An 18,112-nucleotide genomic window follows, 5' to 3' on the forward strand; every position below is an offset into this window, starting at 1 on the left:
TAAGGCACTAGGATCACATTGTACCCAACACAACTGCTAAAGCTCACCTACCACAAGTTAGATAATAAGGATATCCATTTATGTGATGTTATGCCTTCAGGGTGGTCACAATATGTGGACGCCTTCCAAAACTGCCTAAGATCACACAGCAAGAAAATGCTGGTAGCTGGGATTCCATTTTATAATAATCAAATTTGAGGTTGGTGAATGAAAGACGCTACTGTTGCTTCAACAAAAAATATAAAATGTGGATGTTTGTCTGATCGTTTCAGGGACAGCCAAACTACCTCCATTGGTGCCATACTCAAAGACACGCCGCCAGCAGTAGTGCAGGTTATTGGGTTTGTTGTGTGCCACACCCTCAGAGGGATACAAAGCATGAGCAGGAGCACTATCCTGGTATGAAATAAAACACGTTTGTTTCCAAAGGGTTACTGTGCATCAGGTTTTATTACCTTCCTTCAGTAAAACTCAACTCCATAAAATGAATTTTAACAGGCCGCATGAAGTGACGCCTTGGTGCTTGTAGGGAGGCTCACAATTGGATCTGTTTTCATAAAGTAATACATCATTTAAGAGTATCATGTAGCGTTGCTATAGAATTTCACAGACCTGAGCTGCAAAATAGAGAAAAAGAAAACATGTGTTTTGCGGGTTATGTGAGTGAACTTTTGTTTTAAAACGTATTTTGCCCAAAGAAGATAAAACACGACTGAGGGCATTGCTGTGGGGAGGGGGGAGGAAAAATGCGACACGGCCGCAGCAGGGGGCGGAGCGTGGAGAGCGGCGATGAGGGAGAGACACGGCCTGGCGGCCGTAAATAGTGTGAAGCAGCAGGGGCCTTTGAAGTGAGGCTAAGCTTCACTTCAAAGGTGTGGGAGGAGTGCGGCTGAGAGAGCCCACGCTGGGGGAAGCTTGTGGGGCGGAGCGGGAAGAGCTGCTGGGGAACGGATGACTGGCGATTTGATGCTGTGCACGCGCATTTTAGGTCAATGCGCTTGCGCATTGACCTAAAAGTGCACGGGCACAGCATCAAATCGCCAGTCTAGGTAAGGTCTGTTTAAGCCCCTATAGTCTCGCTCTGCTCAATGCGCATGCGCATGGAGAGGCGAGACCTTAAAATCACGATAGAAGGAGTAATTACTTGCCTGAACACCGAAAATCTCTTGACATGATACCTCTTAATGAATCTTAATCGCTATTTTTCAACAGGCATTCCCAGCGTAAAACCCTAGCAAGACCTTGAATATAGGAACTTATTAAGCCAAATTGCAGCCTAATAGCAGCCGTTGGGACGAACGTATTAAAATTACACAGTTTTCGTAATATCGGACCTTCAATTCTATCCCCAAAAATCCAATCCTTAACAGGGATGGGTTCGATGACCTAGAGCAGTGTTGGTGGAATTTTTACTTTAAAAACCATTAATACATGTCAAAAAAATGCCTTCTACCCACAGCATTATAAAAGATATGCAAGCCATTGGCATGAGATACTGCTTTACAGGAGCTATGTTCAATATACTACCCACCATTAGTTTCCCTAAATAAAGATATGAATCTATCACCTCCAGCTTGTCAGAACCAATATGCCAATTAAAATTACATGATTTAAAAAAATGTTTACATTTCATAACTAACATTTTACTTTTAGAAACATTTATTTTCAAGAAATATCGACTGTATAGTTCTGCAAGGATATCAACATTTCTATTCAGCCAAATAGGAGTTAGATTCATTACTACTATATCGTCCGCATATAGGAGACATGCAAAAGACCAGTTACTTATCTTTGGAGCATCTCCCTCAGCTTGAGCAAAACAATCCGGTAGATCAGCTATATATAAGGAAAACAGCAATGGAGCTAACAAGCAACCTTGTTTCAAGCTGTTTTCAGTAGGGATAGAATCCTGCACCAAGTCTGTGAATGTAGTGCAATAATTAGAGATAGCAGTAGAGAGGGCAGGCCCATTTTTTGCAATTTTCTCCATAATAAAGGTTGATCTATCTTATCAAAGGCTGTTGAGAAATCTATAAACGCCCTGTATACATTTGAACTTCGAATAATTGTGTATTTCTCCTCTATTAGTTTCAGCATGAAGATGTTATGTAAGGTGGAGTGATGTTTCCTAAAGCCTTCCTGTTCTAAAGGAAGAACCTTCTTCTCCACACACATTCCATAAGATGATCAAGGATACTACGGGCAAAAAAAATTCCTGCAGCATCCAATAGGGCTATTTGCCGGTAGTTACCTGGGAGTGTTCTAGGACCCTTTTTTATGTATACATGGGGATTAAAATTCTTCCGGACCAAGATGGAGGAGTCCTCCCCCAAGAGTAGCACAAATTAAACAGAGGAGCTGGTTAAGTGGCCCACAAAAGTGGCTCCTTTTAAAATTACTGTCATGGGAATTTCATCAGGACCCATTGCTTCAGAAGATTTTTTTTTTAATTGCTCAACCTACGTCATTGAGTGTACATAATTAGATTCAGGGGTTTTAAACAGGTCGGATGTCACAATAATTGAACTGAAGGAATTACAAAATCGCAGAATACAGTTCTAGCAAATTAACTTTCCCATCCTCTTCTTTAATGGGAATAGGGAGAGAATTCACTCTTGTGCCACAGCAGTCAGCGATTATTTCCCAGTATCTTTTGGAATTATTTTTAGATGTGGCCACTATTAGCTGCACCCATACTCCATCTTCCTTTATTTGTCTTAAGGAGCATTTTTTCCCTTGTCTTTCCCTCTTTAGTACATTTATTAACTTACTTTGTTTGCAAAAAAAAATCAAGAACTGGGCCTGCAAAGTTTATTTATTTCCCTGTTTAACGTAAGCAATGGATTAAAATATGATCTTTTAACTGATACTTACGGAAATGTACACGATTTGGCCACGGAACCTATATTGTGGGAGTAGGCTTCAAGTAAATCCAATTGGGAAGAGTCACTCTCGCCCGTCACAAATTGCTGTGGTCACCGATTAGAACCGTTAAGCATGCTTTAAATTTAGTGGTCGCTTGAGTGTTCCAGTGAATTCTACCATTAGATGCATTGAACCCTACTAGACTACCTTTGAAGTTCCAAGGATCTACCTTAGCACAACTAAACTCAAATTTAAAACAAAATCAACATATGATCACTAAAAGCATTTCCCATAACCTCCATATTTCGAAGTTTACAGAAGAAGTCTGCCGAAGTAATTAGATAATCTATAACAGATCTCCCAGTTGACGCCTTATGAGTAAAATTGCATTTACATGCATAGTGTCATATGCCCATATGTAGGACAATAAGAATGGGAGAGGACGCTGGGAGTTGCCTTTGATGGGAGACTGTGTACTGAAGGTTTTGGGCCATAGCAAAAGACTTTGCATTCATCTACACACATAATCTACAGCCAGAGCACAGTAGCCATTGCTTTGGGTGTAAAGGAGCTCGTATACTGCCCTGCGTGCTTTGAGGAAGTGGAAGTTGATTTGAGTCAAAAACCACCCTGCATCTGGGGTCCCTGGGCCTGGCCTGGCTTAGGAGGTTTGCTGATTGCGATAAGCAGTTGGCCAGAGGCCAGGACCCGAGCTTAAAGCCCACCAGCCACAGCCAAAGTACAGGCCATCAGTCTTTGAAGGCATGGGGGAATGGGCACAGTGCTTGGCCAGGCTCTGTTAGCAGGTGGCATTGGGCTCGGTCTGTGCCCAGTGGGGCAGGGTACTGGTCACTGGGCAAGATTGCGGCCAGGAGGTACAGGAGTCAGAGTCAGGAGCAGTGGGCATATTATTAGGCCAAAGGCCATGCCATGTACAAAGCTGCTACCGATTACAGGAGTATGTGTAGGGAGTGGGTAAAGCAGGTCATGAAACTCAAAGATCACTGAAAATCTGTTGCTAGTTAACATTTGGATTAAACAAAGTCTGGAACTAAAATTATACACAAAACTAAAAAAGATAAATTATTATAAAAACCTGCTGTTAAAGGGGTATTATCATCTAAACCGTTTAAAACAACAACATTGTCCATTTATGGTTGGCTCCCCGATCATACTGAGCCGCAACACCACATATTGGTTGTTGCATGCAACTCTAATAATCTATCATCATTACAAACCATAAATAATTGTGCTAATTCAATTAGGATTGCTGAAAGAGAAAACACAATGTGTATGGCGATTACAATAACTGCAGGGATCTCTACATATTGGCTTTGATAGAGCAACCTTACAAATGAATGTAATGCATTTACGCATATCTATTGCTTGCGGATATAACTACAGCAGCCCAGGGCCTTCACGAGGGAGGCAGCTGTGGTCCCAGGCCCCTTGCTTTCAGGGCCCCGGGCTGCCACTGCTGGATGTATATAATTATACATCACGTTCATTCGCGACGAGGAGGGTAACGTCAGACACCTCGAGGTGGCGCCATATACCAGTAAGTTACCGGAGCTCAGCAAAAGCCTCCCACTGGCCAGCAGCAGTCTATTTTCAGTAACATTTCTGTAGCGGGTTCTAGATGTCAACCGCGGCATTGCAGCCTTTGCAACTTTAGGTAATGGCCTTTGATTTTTGTGACCACATGCAGAACCTGTGAATGAATCGTCTAGTCTTAAGGCTTCATATTATAAAATACATGGTATTGTTAGCAATGTCAATTCGGATGGATTTTGGGATGGTATCTGTGTTGTCTGACTTTATGAATGGTCCCTTGGACATGACCGCTTTAGCACCACCATGCAGCTAACCACCCCCTCTAGTTTAAGTAGCCTAGATTCTACTGAAGGTATTTTTTGAAAAATTGGATCCAGTAAGGTGGACATCAGTTTCGAGCCTGCCCCGGAAATTCTCCTCCTGAAAGAGGATTGCATATTTTTATAGTAGGGTTTTTAAAAGCTTCTGTGAAATCTAGGACCCGTATGGATGTGTAAAGCTTGTTCATCTAGGCATGTTTATTAATTTAGCCGATTTATCTTGAGGTACAGGATATCCTTTCAATCCTGTATTATTATATAACTGTTTTTAGGTATTTGTATCTTTGTAAATTTTATGGGTTTTTTTTTTAACAAAAACCGAGTAAAGTTTTTGATTGATTAGTAGATTTGTCCCTCCCTCTCTGGTGTGCTTCTAAGAGATGTAGCGAATGCAATTCGGATGTCAAACCCCTTCGTGGACATTAGATCCAGAGGTTTGCAGTGCACTTCCCCTCGGACATGCAACTACACACTTTTAGTGACCCCAGCCCCTACCAACGTATCCCTCCCAAGGGTCTGTTTGCTTCCTTTGTGCATACTAGCATACAGGCAATTAGCTGCACACCACCGGCCCTTACATGTAGGAACAGGGATTCCAGAATGCAGCCCTTGTGTAGCATGCACCATGGAGATAAAATGCAGCCCCCTGATCGCCGTGCATTTATTCTTATGGCAGGTATTTGCTGTTTGTGATCAGGTACAGCTGTCCAGAGGAAACTAGGCCACTAAATGTCGCTATGGACAGGAAGCTGGGGTGAAAAATAAACAGAATTGATCGGGGATTTGGGTTACTGGACCAAAGGCATCGCACAAACATTACGAGTAATTGGTTCAATCCCTCAGACCACTGGCTACCTCTGTGGTTCGAAGGTGGAGCCGGCAGTGAACGCCTGACGGAGACCCACAACGTCCACCTGAATCAGTGACCTTCCCCGGTTCTCTCCCAGAGACGGCCCCATCACCGACTGCACGCGGACTTTTGTTAAGTAAAGATCCATAAAGAACTGTGGCGGGCGGGAGTGGTGCAGGGAGGCCAGAGATTACAATGGCATGGAATGGAACGGTGGCACGGGTGGTGCCAGTCACAGCATGCCACACCGATACGAGAGGTCAGCACAGGGTGCTCCTGGTTACCATAGCCCAGCACAGCGCGTCACCTGGGCGTGTGTCAATCTTCCAGGGTCCAGCACCCCTCCCTCCCCTGCACCCGCCCAAGTAAACAGTGCTCCCGGGTGCGGCTGTCACCGAGGCCGCAGCTCTATACTGCAGGCGCCGGGGTAAACCATTCCACGGCTCTAAATAATCACGCCTCGTTCAGGATCGTGGTTTCCATTGGTGCATGAGGTGCAGTGGCACCGGGGCCCAGAGTTCTGAGGGCGCGCTGAATCAATTGTTGTATTTTATCATTCAAACAGCAGCTAGGGGGCTCCATTCCCTTCCTTGCACTGGGGCCCATTACACACTGGTTACGCTACTGACCTTGTTGACACCTGCAGGTCCTGTTCGCTACACATCGTCACCAATGAATTTACGTCTTCTTAAACCAGCTCTTCAAAACCGCGTCGAGGGAATGGGTTGGATGCTTACAACTTTGGCTCTGAAATTCTGCTGAAACTAGGATGTTTGGCTTCAGGGGAGTGGTTTTCTGAAAAACAAATGCGTTGGCTGTTCCAGCAGCTGGCCAGAGGTCACTGCTCTCTGCGTGCCGCCCACGGCAGCCCTGCTCAGACAGAGTCAACTTTGGCTAAACCTGGGGTCATCAAAAGGCAATAAACAGACTGATGCAAACTGTGCCCGTGAGTACAGAAGAGCAACTTTTGTTTCCGATCCGGGGACAGTTATGAGACACACATGCACAGGTATTTCTCAAGTTCTCTCCAAATGGAACGAGGTCTCTAGAAGTAAATTCTGAATCTGTAAACTATATACCAACCAGGCACACGCCATCAGCTAATCAAAATTGTAGTCACCTGCCGACATTCAACACTAAATAGCTCCCTGAAATAACCTCACGCCCCATGGACTCCACGCTACAAGAAGTGGAACCGATGCTGTAAACCCACAGTAATGCCAGCACTACAGGATTACCTAGCAAAACCTAACCTACTCTACACAACAGTATTAGACCACACTGACAAGTGCAAAGGATGTCACGACACCCACAAAGCTCAGGCCACTGACCACTGTTGTCCTCCTTCGGCTATTTGCAACCTACAACACTGTGGACCGTCAACAATAATTCAAGAGTTGGCATTAGTAGGCGGGCCAAGCTCCCTTCCGCCAGATCATTCATCCAGGAGTGCCATTTTAATGTATGGTCTTGCATGCCTTGTTCTTGCCATCACCATAAACATGTGTGCCCGAGAACATTGAAACAAGCAACACAAGCTAGAAGTCCAGATGATGTAAAGATCTACCTCTACCTTGAAGACTGACTTGGCAACAACGTCAAAAGCATGAACCACTTCAACTGCATCTACCACCGGGTGAATGAAGGATGCATCTAGGATAACAGATCTTATACCAGTGGCGGCTCCTCCGCTATGGGGGAGGAGCATCAACCCCCCGACCCCCACTGAGAGTCACCTGAGAGAAATGGGGGGAGGGGGGTGGGGGGGGGGGGGGGGAGGCAGGAAATCAAATGATAAATTGGTTTTATTTCATTTTATTTTTCCCATTTCCCTCTAGAAGACAGCCCTGGTCGGGGCTTGGCTGTCTTCACAGCCAGCAGTGGAGAAGTAGGGCACACCAGTGGTGTAACAAAGGTTCAGGGGGACCCCCGGCAAGGTACACAGAGGGGCAATTTAATCCGGAGCTCTCAGGCCTGAGTACTGTGCTGAGGGGGTGCCCTGCAGCTCCCCCTCCCTCCCCCCACACACACAGCTGGGTCTGCTGGGCCCGTGTTACATCCCTGGTGCACACTGCAAGTACACATGACAGTTTGGCTGTCCATCTTAGGCTCGCCAACACGTCATGCACATTAAGGCTTATCCAAACCAGATGTGTTGCACAGTCTGATTGGAGAAACAGCACAAACTCCCAGGAACTGTCCGAGCAGTAAACCAATCAGCTCCAACCAATCCTGGTGCTGCTCTCATGCTATTGAGAGCAGCCCTGGGATTGGTTGGGGCAGGGCTTTAAGTGGACCGGGTCTCAAGGGGTCTGAGCACCGGCAGTTTTTTTCTGGGGGCCTCGAAACGGGTCTCTATCGGGCTCTGTTTTGAGCCCTGACACAGGCAGCCCGTTTTTTTTCCCGGACTGCAATGACCACTGTTTGCGGTCACTGCAGTCCGGAAAAAAGTGCCATGGCTAAAAACAAAGCCTGATAGAGACCCGTTTCGAGACAGCACCAGGCACATGGATGTGCTCTGCTCACTTGTCAGTAGTAGAGAAGTTACAGCATGACGTCATGCAAGGGGAGCGTTGTGGGGGGAGGGAAATCCTTTAAGAGTTATTTTCTTTCTGGATTTCCCTTCTCTTTCTGAAACTCAGGAGCAGCAACATTGTGGTAGGGTCACCAAGGATTTATTTGGAAGCTTTGTCAATATTATATACAAGTTATAGTTGCAGCTTATTTATCTTCTGCAAGTAATAACCATTGACAAAGCCAATATTACTTACTTATTGTAGGTATGATGTTACTTGTATCACATATCTGGATGCTATGACGGAAACAGCAAAATACAAGTCGGGCGGCACACTATGCTAAGCACACATTTTTTGCGTAAGGGATTTAAAGCCACGCCCCTAATTACACTGGCCACGCCCCTTTGAGAGACCCCCCAGTTTTTTCATCCCACTTAAAGCCCTGGGTTGGGGGCCTACTGCTGGGCTCCCAGGGAGTGCAGGGACACCATCAGGAGAGAAGAGGAGCAGCAAGCTGGCCGGCAGCATTGGAAAAGGTAAATTTTTAAAATTAATTATAACTATTTCCCTAATCCTCCACTCGGTCTGTACCGCCACCGAAGCCTACTGCTAAAGCAGCTAAAGAAACTGTAAGAAACTGTCTGGGCCCTTTCCCAAAACCTAGGGTGCCTGCAGTCAGGGCTTTAGGTGGGATGAAAAAACAGGGGGGGGGGGGGGGGGGTCTCTCAAAGGGGCGTGGCTTAAAAACATACGTTAAAAATCTGTGTTTAGCACAGTGTGCCGCCCGACTGGTATTTTGCTGTTTCTGTCATTGCATCCAGATATATGATACAACAAGTAACATCATACCTACAACAAGTCAGGACTATTGGCTTTGCCAATGGTTTTTAGTTGCATTAGATAAATAAGCAGCAACTTTGGCTTGTGTATAATATTGAAAAATCTTCCACTTAAAGCCCTGGTGACATCACAACAATGTTGCTGCTCCTGCGTTTCAGAAAGAGAAGGGAAATCCAGAGAGAAAGTGACTCAAGGATTTCCCTTCCTCTACAACGCTCACCACGCACACATGATGTGCCTGCTGTCACTGCAGTCTGAATAAAAAAATGGACTGCCTATGCCAGAGAATAAAACAGAGCCCGATATGAGACCCATTTAAGGGCCCCTTAAAAAAACTGCAAGTGCTCAGACCCGGCGAGACCCGGCCCACTTAAAGCCCTGCCTGCAGTACTGTGGATTGAAACACACATGGATCGAAGGGACAGGTCGGCAAAAACCTTCTGGTTAATGATTCTAAAGTCTGTGCTTTGCTTCTGTAGGCAGGTGGATACGTCTGTGTCTAAACGACCATTTGACTTGTGATATGATTGAAATGTCGGAGGGGCACATTGCCTTCTGGTTCTGGATTCGTACTCGACTACAAGTGTTAATTTTACGTCATGTTCTCTTTGTTGAGGCAGCTCTTCCCATCTCATTAAGCTTCTAATGCCAATCTTTTTTGTTACCCCCGTTTTCTTAATTAATGGTATTTCCCCAAAGATCTTCCAATATCTCCCGTGCTCTTCATCAGTCACCATGCACCTTGCTACACTATCCCAGTCATGCTCCTATCATGCTCATCTTACTCCTTCTGCGCCTTCCCATTCGTAGCTCCAACCGCCCTCACCTTCCAGCAGCCTCCTGGCTATTGCCCTCAGCCTGCTGGTCTATCCTTTCCCTTCACAGCCCCTTCCAAGCCAGTTGCCTCTGATTCTACCTCCATCAGAGCTACTTTCAACACAACTCCAGAGCCTAATCTTCAATATGTGCCAAACATGTGCTTGTTTCATCAAAGGCACTCTCCCCCTTCCTCCCCCCTCCCCCCGCCCCTCAGGGTGGCAAGGTGAACAGTCCAAAGCTTACTCAAGGAGGTGATGTGAGCGTGAGGTTAGAGATCAATAACTTGATAAAACATCTAATAACTAATAAATCTGTCAATCCGATACTTTTCGCTTGTAACAGAAAAGTACTTTACAGCTAACACAATGGAATGACTCTACGCAATCTTCAGAGGCCACTGAAAGTGGCGTACCAATAGTAGCCAACAACAACCATAACCTGGGAGATAGACTAAACTGTTCTCTATTGACAGGTCTCATATGACAATCATTGGCACTAAATGCTCAGGAGAGTGGTCTATGAGGAGTTCCAGTGGCTTAATTCACCCATCTGGACGTTCGTAAGTACGTATTTGGTATTTCTATGGTGCAAAACGAGGCTGAAGGCAGCGGAACACTTTACAGGGTTAGAGTTATTGTTTCAGTCCCTGTAAAAAAATGGCAATCTTGAGTGGTATACCCCATATTGTTGCCCTGCCGGATTGTGCTGGCTATAGTACTCTATGCACTGTACCCCTGCTAACCAGCAGCCAAGCAATCAAGTGGCTTGTAAAGAACAACTACTCACCTGTAAGGGTATGAAAGGTGCTGGGGGGGCTGCAGATCAGTCGCAAGGCAGTGTGGTCCAGTCAAAGAGCCAGGTATTGAGGTCCTTCCTGACTTGGGGTAGTGACCGTGATTGCCTTAGGGGGGAGAGGCAGGGTGTTCCAGGTCTTTACTGCAAGGTAGGAGAAGGATACTCCCCCGGCCGTGGTCTTGCGGATATGTGGGATGGCAGCCAGGGCCAGTTGGGCTGAGCGGAGGTCTCTGATGGGTGTGTGGAAGGAGGGGCGGTGGTTGAGGTATGCACGTCCTATATCATCTAGGGCTTTGTAGGCGTGTACAAGGAGCTTGAAGGTGATTTTGTTGACTGGGAGCCAGTCTCTCAGGTGGCTGGTGATGTGGCTGAGGCAGGGATGTTGAGGAGGAGTCTCGCGGAGGCATTCTGGATACTTTGCAGTATCGGAGTTTCTGGGTGATTCAGCATAGGGTGTGTTGCTGTAGTGGAGTCTGCTGCTGCTGCTGAGTGCATGGGTGACCGTCTTTCTGGACTCTGTGGGAATCCACTTGGAGATCTTTCGTAGCAGGCATAGTGTGGCAGCAGGATGAGGAGACCACATTGATCCGACGGTTAAATGGTGAGCGAGGAGTCCAAGATGATGCTGAGATTTCCTATGTGGACTGTGGGGAGAAGGTCCAAGCCCTGTGGACCACCGGAGACATCCCAAGTGGAGGGGGTGGAGCGCAGGAAGAGTACTTCGGTCTTCTCGGAGTTTAGCTTGAAGCAGTGGTCCTTCAGCAAGGTGGCAACAGCCTTCATCTCCTCAGGAAATTTGGTCTTGGCAACTGTGGGTTTGATGGGGAGTGATAGGATCAGCTGGGTGCAGTCAGCGCAGCGGAAGAAGTTGAGTCCGTGCTTCCCGACTATGGCTGCAAGCGGGGCCCATGTAAATGTTGGAGAGCGGGGCCCAGGAATGACCCGGAGGCACTCCGCAGCTGATTTCTGTGGGTTCCAAGTGGAATGGTGGTAGCCAGACTGATCAGCTGGTGAGGAAGGAGCGGAACCATTCCAGGGCATTTTCCAGATGCCGGCATAGTGTTGTCTTGTGTATAGGGTGTGGTGGGAGTCAGTGCTGAAGGTGGCTGAGAGGTCCAAGAGGATGAGGGTTACAGTTTTGCCACAGTTGATGAGGGCACGGACGTAGTCTGTGGCAGTGAGGAGGGTGGTCTCTGTACTGGGATTGCCTTGGAAGCCAGATTGAGAGCGGGCCAGGATAGGGTTCACCCCGAACTCGGAAAGTTGGACGTGGATAGTCTGCTCCCCTTTCCAGCCAAGGCTATTGAGAAGAGAGATGGGTCTGAAGTTCTTGAGGTCCTTCGGGTCAGCAGAGGGTTTCTTCAGCATGGTGATCTCTGCGTGTTTCCAGTATTGCGGGAATGTGGCGGAGTTGATGGAACAGTTGATGGTACAGCAGAGTTTGGGGGCGATGGAGGTGCCAGCTCTGCTGAAGATGTCGTGCCTGCGGGGGTCTGAGGGTGATCCTGAGTGGATGCTCATCATGATATGAGTGTGTCGTCAGTGGTGAGCGGAATTCAATTTATCAGGGCCTGCTGGGGTCTTGTGTTGTTGGGCACAGTGTTTGAGAGTGGGGTGAGAGGGTCTTGGGTATCAAGGTTGTTGAAGTGTCAGATTGCCTTAATCTTGCGGTGGAACAAGGCACTTAGGTCGTTGCAGAGGTCTCAGGTGGGTGGCATGTCTGCTGTCCCTGTTCTGGGTTTGGCAAATTCTTTGACCACAGCGAAGAGTTTCTTGCTATTGTGTGCATTGGGGCAGATCCTTTCTTGTAGGGCTTGTAGTAAAGTACCTATGCTCCCCCTTTAAACATGGTGGGATTGGCATAACCTTAATTGGCATGATTAACTTACCTATACATAATGTACCCAGGGCCTGTACATTAAATACCACCAGTGGGCTGTAACACCTATTGAGCCATCCACTGCAGTGGCAGTGTAAACATGGCTTCAGCAATACTATTGTAGTTTAACAAACAATTTTCAAACCGCAATTCAACCTGTCAAAATAGGGCTAAACCTCTCTTAAATATTAATAAATCACGCCTAAGTCAGTCATTTAGCCCCTAAGACAGAGTGAATGGTTTTCAAAATTAGGACATGTAGAAATGTAATGTTAAACATGTCCTTATAGTTGCTAGCACCTGAAAGCTATTTTTATTGCAACAAGGATGGCTCTTCCATGGATAAAAAAATTAATTAAATATTAAAATTGAATAATGCTATCTTCGAATAGGAAACACCTAGAAATGTTATTCTTTGACTTTTGAAAAATATCAAGGAAATGTACTTCAGAAAGTTACCTTTTCCCTCTCTAAAGCCTCACTAAGCTGGTTTGAATTAGCCTCCAGCTGCAGCCCTCCGAGCGCTTAAGCCCTGAATGAGGTGTAAAAAAAGGTTCCCAGAGCAAAGACAAACACCTGGTGGGAGCATCCTGTTTCTCTGTTAGGATGACCATTTGGTCAGTGCCCTGGAATTTGATTAACTTCAAGGGACCTCCCCGATCACAGGCAGTTTTCAGGCGACACCTTCCTAGGCCCTTTATGTACTTGCCAAGTCATTCGGGCTCCAAACACAGCAGGGAAGGAGCTGCCCCTAGAACTGGTTTTGAAGAGACCACTGAGGAAAGGTTGCTCATTTCCCTGGCCACCCCTTTGGGGTGGGCCCACAGGCTCTGCATAAGGGGAGAAGTGCTTCACCATTTTGGATTTCGGCAAGGGGGGGGGGGGGGGGCACTGAGATTGCTTTTTGTAGGGCAAACAGGAAATGCTGCACAATTTGTTAGAGTAACCCATGGAACTTAACCTATAATTTAGGGAGGAGCCAGGAGTTCCCCTTCACCCACAAGCATAAGTGTGGCATCCAAAGTACCATCTTCAGAACACTACTGGACCAGAAGATCAGAAGGGGACTAAACCAGCTGTTTTTGACCTTCAAAGAGACCCAAATATCTGGACATGCGCGCTTTCTTGTACTTATGACAAGTAAGTGGACTCCAAGGGTCTACGGTTGACCTTGTATTCAAGCTACAAGGTCACAAACTACAAGTGCCTTTCCTGAAACTGCTCAGCTGACCAGTTCCAACTGGACCTGCCCTGGACCCAGTTAGTGGCATTTGTTGGAGTGAGCCGTTATCCTCAAGTGCCGTCTCTGAGGCCCAGGGGCCCTTGGCCGAGTCAAAGTTACTCCTCCACCTTAAACCTCTGGACAGTAAATCATAGCTCTTTTTGGCAACCTCCACCCTACTTACGGTTTAGATTTTTGCATTTCTGTCACAACCAATCAAGTTGTAACGTACAACTCTATTATTTACTTCTACTAATTGCTGTCTGATATTATTGCCTGTGCAAATGTAAAGCACTCCGATACCCTCTGGTCTTGCCAGCGCTATATAACTTTCTAAATAAATACAATTTTTAAAAAACCTCATAGCATCCTAAGAATCCTGGGGCTTTTTGGCTATAAAGACCCCTGGAGGACTAGTTCAAACCTGCCAAGGTGTTATAGCGGGCAGAAGATTCAGGTTTCCCATGCCCGGATCTTTTCGGCAGCAGCAAATCAGGATCAGTCAGACCTCGATGAGAAGATACCCAGTCTCTTGGAGCCCCTTTCAGTTAAAGCCTGGGGCCATGCCCCACTGATGGAATACAGGCTGCTAAAAAGTGACTAAGTGCAAACAAAGAAATCTTGCCTGGGTGAAGGCACCAAAAGTATGCGACCGGGGAGTGAACTTCCTTGGGCATGGAAAACTGAATTTCTCCAGCTCCAAGTTTCCCCTCCAAAAATCACTGGATTCACCAGAACCTCAGAGCCATCCTTAGCTAAAGCCTGCTACCTTGCCCGACTAAAGATTTTGGACTTCCATTTTTTAGACACAGTCTGGGAGGCAGTCGAGGCTGACTCCTGCCTCAAGGGATCCCCAAAAGCCCCTTCAAGGCCTACAATATAGCTGCTTTCCAGAGGGAGGCAAGAGGTGGAAAGCCCCAGATACAGTTGTGCTCACCCAGTTGTGGCATGTTTGCCACAATCTCACCTACATCTCGGATTGGCTCTTGCTTAGGATGCCCCAGATTGTGATGCCATGGAGCATTTGATCTACTGTGATAAACATGGCACATCAAGGGCAGCAAGGCAAAGCCACTACAAAACCCAGGCGGCATAGAAAAGTCTGTTTTCCAAAAAGGGACTGGTTGGTTGATGGCATGTTCAGCAACTGTGTGCCATGCCAGTTCACTGGCGGCAGAACAATCCCGGCCCCAGTCACCACGGATTACACCCCAAAAAGTCATGGACACCTCAGCATGGACTTCGGCCGCTTCTTCAACAGTCTGTCTGCGATCATCTTCGTGGATGACCACTCCAAGTACCCCGTTGTTGAAACGACCCAAACCACAGCATTCAGAGTGCTACAGTCTACACTGAAGAAGACGTTTGCGCTATTTGGCCTGACAGAAATGATCCAGATGGACAATGGGCACCCGTTTGAAAGCCAAGACTTTGAAACTTACCTCCAGAGCCGTGGGGTAAAACACAGAACGGTCACTTCAGCATAGCCCCCAGCCAATGGACAAGTTAAATGTTTTATGAAAACTCAAAAACACTGAGAATTTGGGCCAACTTGGGTGAAGACCTGGAGTCTGGCCTACAGTGGCCTCCGATTGCATTTTGGCAAACCTTGCACAGCATCACAAGATGTGCCCCAGTGGATCTTCTGCTCAGGCGACCCACAAGAGACACCATTCCTGCCAGACATCGATGGCAGCAGATGTCCGTGGATGTAAAGACAGTGCAGGAAAAGCGTTGAGAAACCAATACCAAGGCCAGCCAGAAGAGAGTAGCACAGACGCCCACTTTACAAGCAGGGATGTAGTGTTCATTAAAGATCGGTACCCATGAAGCAAGTTTAGAACACCCTATGAAGAAGACCAGTGGCCAATCACCCAGGTGCAAGGGACCATGGGCACAGCTGTGTGCAGGGGAGGTACATTATCAGGAACCAGTCCTGGTTCAAGAAGGCACATGGCACATTAAGCCAAGTGGTGGGGGCACCCAGCGAAAGTCAGGAGGCAGCTGTTGACCAGAGGAAGAGGTGACAGGCAGTCCAAAAACCCATGTTCTGAGTCAAAGTTATGGAGTGAGCGAGCGAAGGGGCATCCCCCCACGTCAAACCAACAGGCCCAGATGGAGGACCTCAAGGATGAGGATCGTATTGTCGAGTTCCAGACAGCACCACTGAACCATCCAAGACCAAACCCAGGGCCCAGTCGAATTCTGAAAGACTGTGGGGTAACCAAGAGAGGAGGGCTATGGACTAACGCAGGGAGGGATGGAGAGTGCCACCCGGCCTCTACCCACGCTATCTGTATCACGCACCTTGGAGGCCAGGCACGACCCAGACGTATAAAGAAACAGGCAGTGGAACACTCAAAGCCACGCCCAGACTGCAAACTGAAAGTGTCTGTTGCCCGTCTTGTTTCTCTGGACTGAGGCCGACTGAGGGCCCCAAGCCTTATACAACTCACACCTCAACCATTGCCCCATGAGCTCAGTGCTCCATGAACCACAGGGGGGTTTCACCCAATTGTTCTCCAAAAATGGCAGAATCCCTTTGAAGAGTGTATAACAGAAACCTGTCCGTAGAGAGGTATTGTTGCACAAGAGTACTCTGCAATCTGTGTTGGACCAACATATAATCCATGATATTCTCCTAACAAGAAGAAGTAAAGTATCAAAGGCTTTAGTGTACATCACTTTAGGCAAAAAGAAGGAGACCCTTTAGGGGTGCTCATTGGTTCAGGGGTGTCCACCAATGGCATAAGAGCCTGCCCTCTTTCAATGCCTTGCTGGACCAACTTTTCCATGTTTAATCCTTGAGACTAAAAGACGATACCCATTTTCCTGCTGGTGAAGATCTAGGTCGTACTGGACTGAAAACTGGCTACCGGGGCTCAATCTGCTAGCCTCCTGGTGAGCTCATGAGGTCATTTGAGTCTCTGGCCTGTTTTAGTCCCAACAGATAAGTGTTGGAGCTTGGCTTCCAAGTCAGGAATGCCTAGAAGCCAGCAAGTCCCTACTCCGCAGGGAGTATCTATGCATCCTGAATTTGTGATCTCGGGCGTAATGCATGGGGTGAGGGAGCACCTTTACGGCCCGTCACCACAACTGTGCAGAAGTGGACCATCATCTTACGTTACACCACAGATTTATCTTCACTGCGGAAGAACTGGAAGGACTTTGCGATACGTTCTCTTGTATCTGTACCACAGATGCATCAGTAAGTCTGAAGAGGCCCTGATGCGCTGAAGTTCCAGCGCACAGTAGACAACTGTGTGCATTAACCAAGGCAAATACCTGCACATCAGTCCGACAGCTCCCTGTAAAGACTCTTGGATATGTCAAAGTCCCTTAGTGAATATTCTTCATATGTTGCAGACCCCACTGGGCATTTTTGCAAAAAACAAAAATTGTTGCGAATTTTCTATCCTTCTGATTCACCTGCTTAGAAAACGCTTAGGATCGTGTTTGTCCCTAAATGTCCTTAAATTGTTGCCTTTGGACATTTTGGTACTATGTCTATACAATCTTCAGATAAACAGATTAAGAAATAATGGTCGAAAAAAAAAAAGTTTTTAGGGTTTGTGGCGTTTAGTAATACATTGAATCCCTTTATATTATTATAGCTTGATATGGGTATTTACATGTTACTCTACACACTTGTCTTATATCTGCAAAGAGCTTTCTTTCTGCTCCTATAATCCATCAGAGGTGAGCCTCAGACCCTTATACAAAAGTCTGGTCGATCCTTCCCGAGGTCCCTTGATTAGCAGGCGCAGAGGCCAAATGATACTTCTACAGCCCCAGTCAATCACACATCTACATTTGCTTTGTTCAACAGAACTGCCAAACTAGGTAGGCCATGCCACGTTTTCCCTATTCCATCATCCCATTATGACTCCCCCACCCCACCCCACCCCACCCGCCCTCTCCTAGCCAGGCTCCCTACTTTCATTCTTACTCTCCAAAAGTGACCTGCATTTCCTTCGTCTTCTCAGGCTACCAAAGACGAACACATATAAACAAGAAAATACTGACACTGAAGTTTCTTTCGAAACTCTCAAAACCCCATTTACCCCTTGCACACTAGTCTCTGCTCAATGCATGCTTCTCACGCAAGATCACAAGTGATCGGTTCTACGGTAGCGCACATACATGGCAGTGACAAACCAAGATGATTGTCCCAAGATACCCTCAGATAGACTCTGGTACTCTCAGAGCACGCCATCACCTGCACCAACTGGCTTGATGGCAGTGGCGTTACTAGGGACGGTGTCACCCAGTGCAGGTATCTCATGGTGTCTCCCCGAGGACGGGCTGCCGCCACCACGCACTTGGTAGGTTGTTTCTTCGTTGTCATGCAAAGCTGTAAAAGTTGCAAAGGAATGGGAGGGTCGTGGGGGTCCTTCAGATTTACAAAGGCAGGTCCTTGCCTTTCACTTTCAAATGCATTTGACTTTGTGA

General features: G+C 46.9%; 1 protein-coding gene across 1 annotated transcript in view; it reads right to left on the reverse strand.

The window, feature by feature from the left end:
- The window catches only part of LOC147731229 (uncharacterized), a 54,624-nt gene extending 48,195 nt beyond the window's left edge, over positions 1 to 6,429 (reverse strand). Inside the window, exon 1 of the mRNA XM_086958708.1 lies at positions 6,219 to 6,429. Within this exon, the coding sequence (XP_086814834.1) occupies positions 6,219 to 6,253 (35 nt within the window). The 5' untranslated portion in view covers positions 6,254 to 6,429. The remainder of the gene's footprint in view (positions 1 to 6,218) is intronic.
- Between the last annotated feature and the right edge of the window lie 11,683 nt (positions 6,430 to 18,112).

This window comes from Lissotriton vulgaris, chromosome 2_1 (genome assembly GCF_964263255.1).
Source record: "Lissotriton vulgaris chromosome 2_1, aLisVul1.2, whole genome shotgun sequence".
Lineage (NCBI taxonomy): Eukaryota > Metazoa > Chordata > Amphibia > Caudata > Salamandridae > Lissotriton > Lissotriton vulgaris.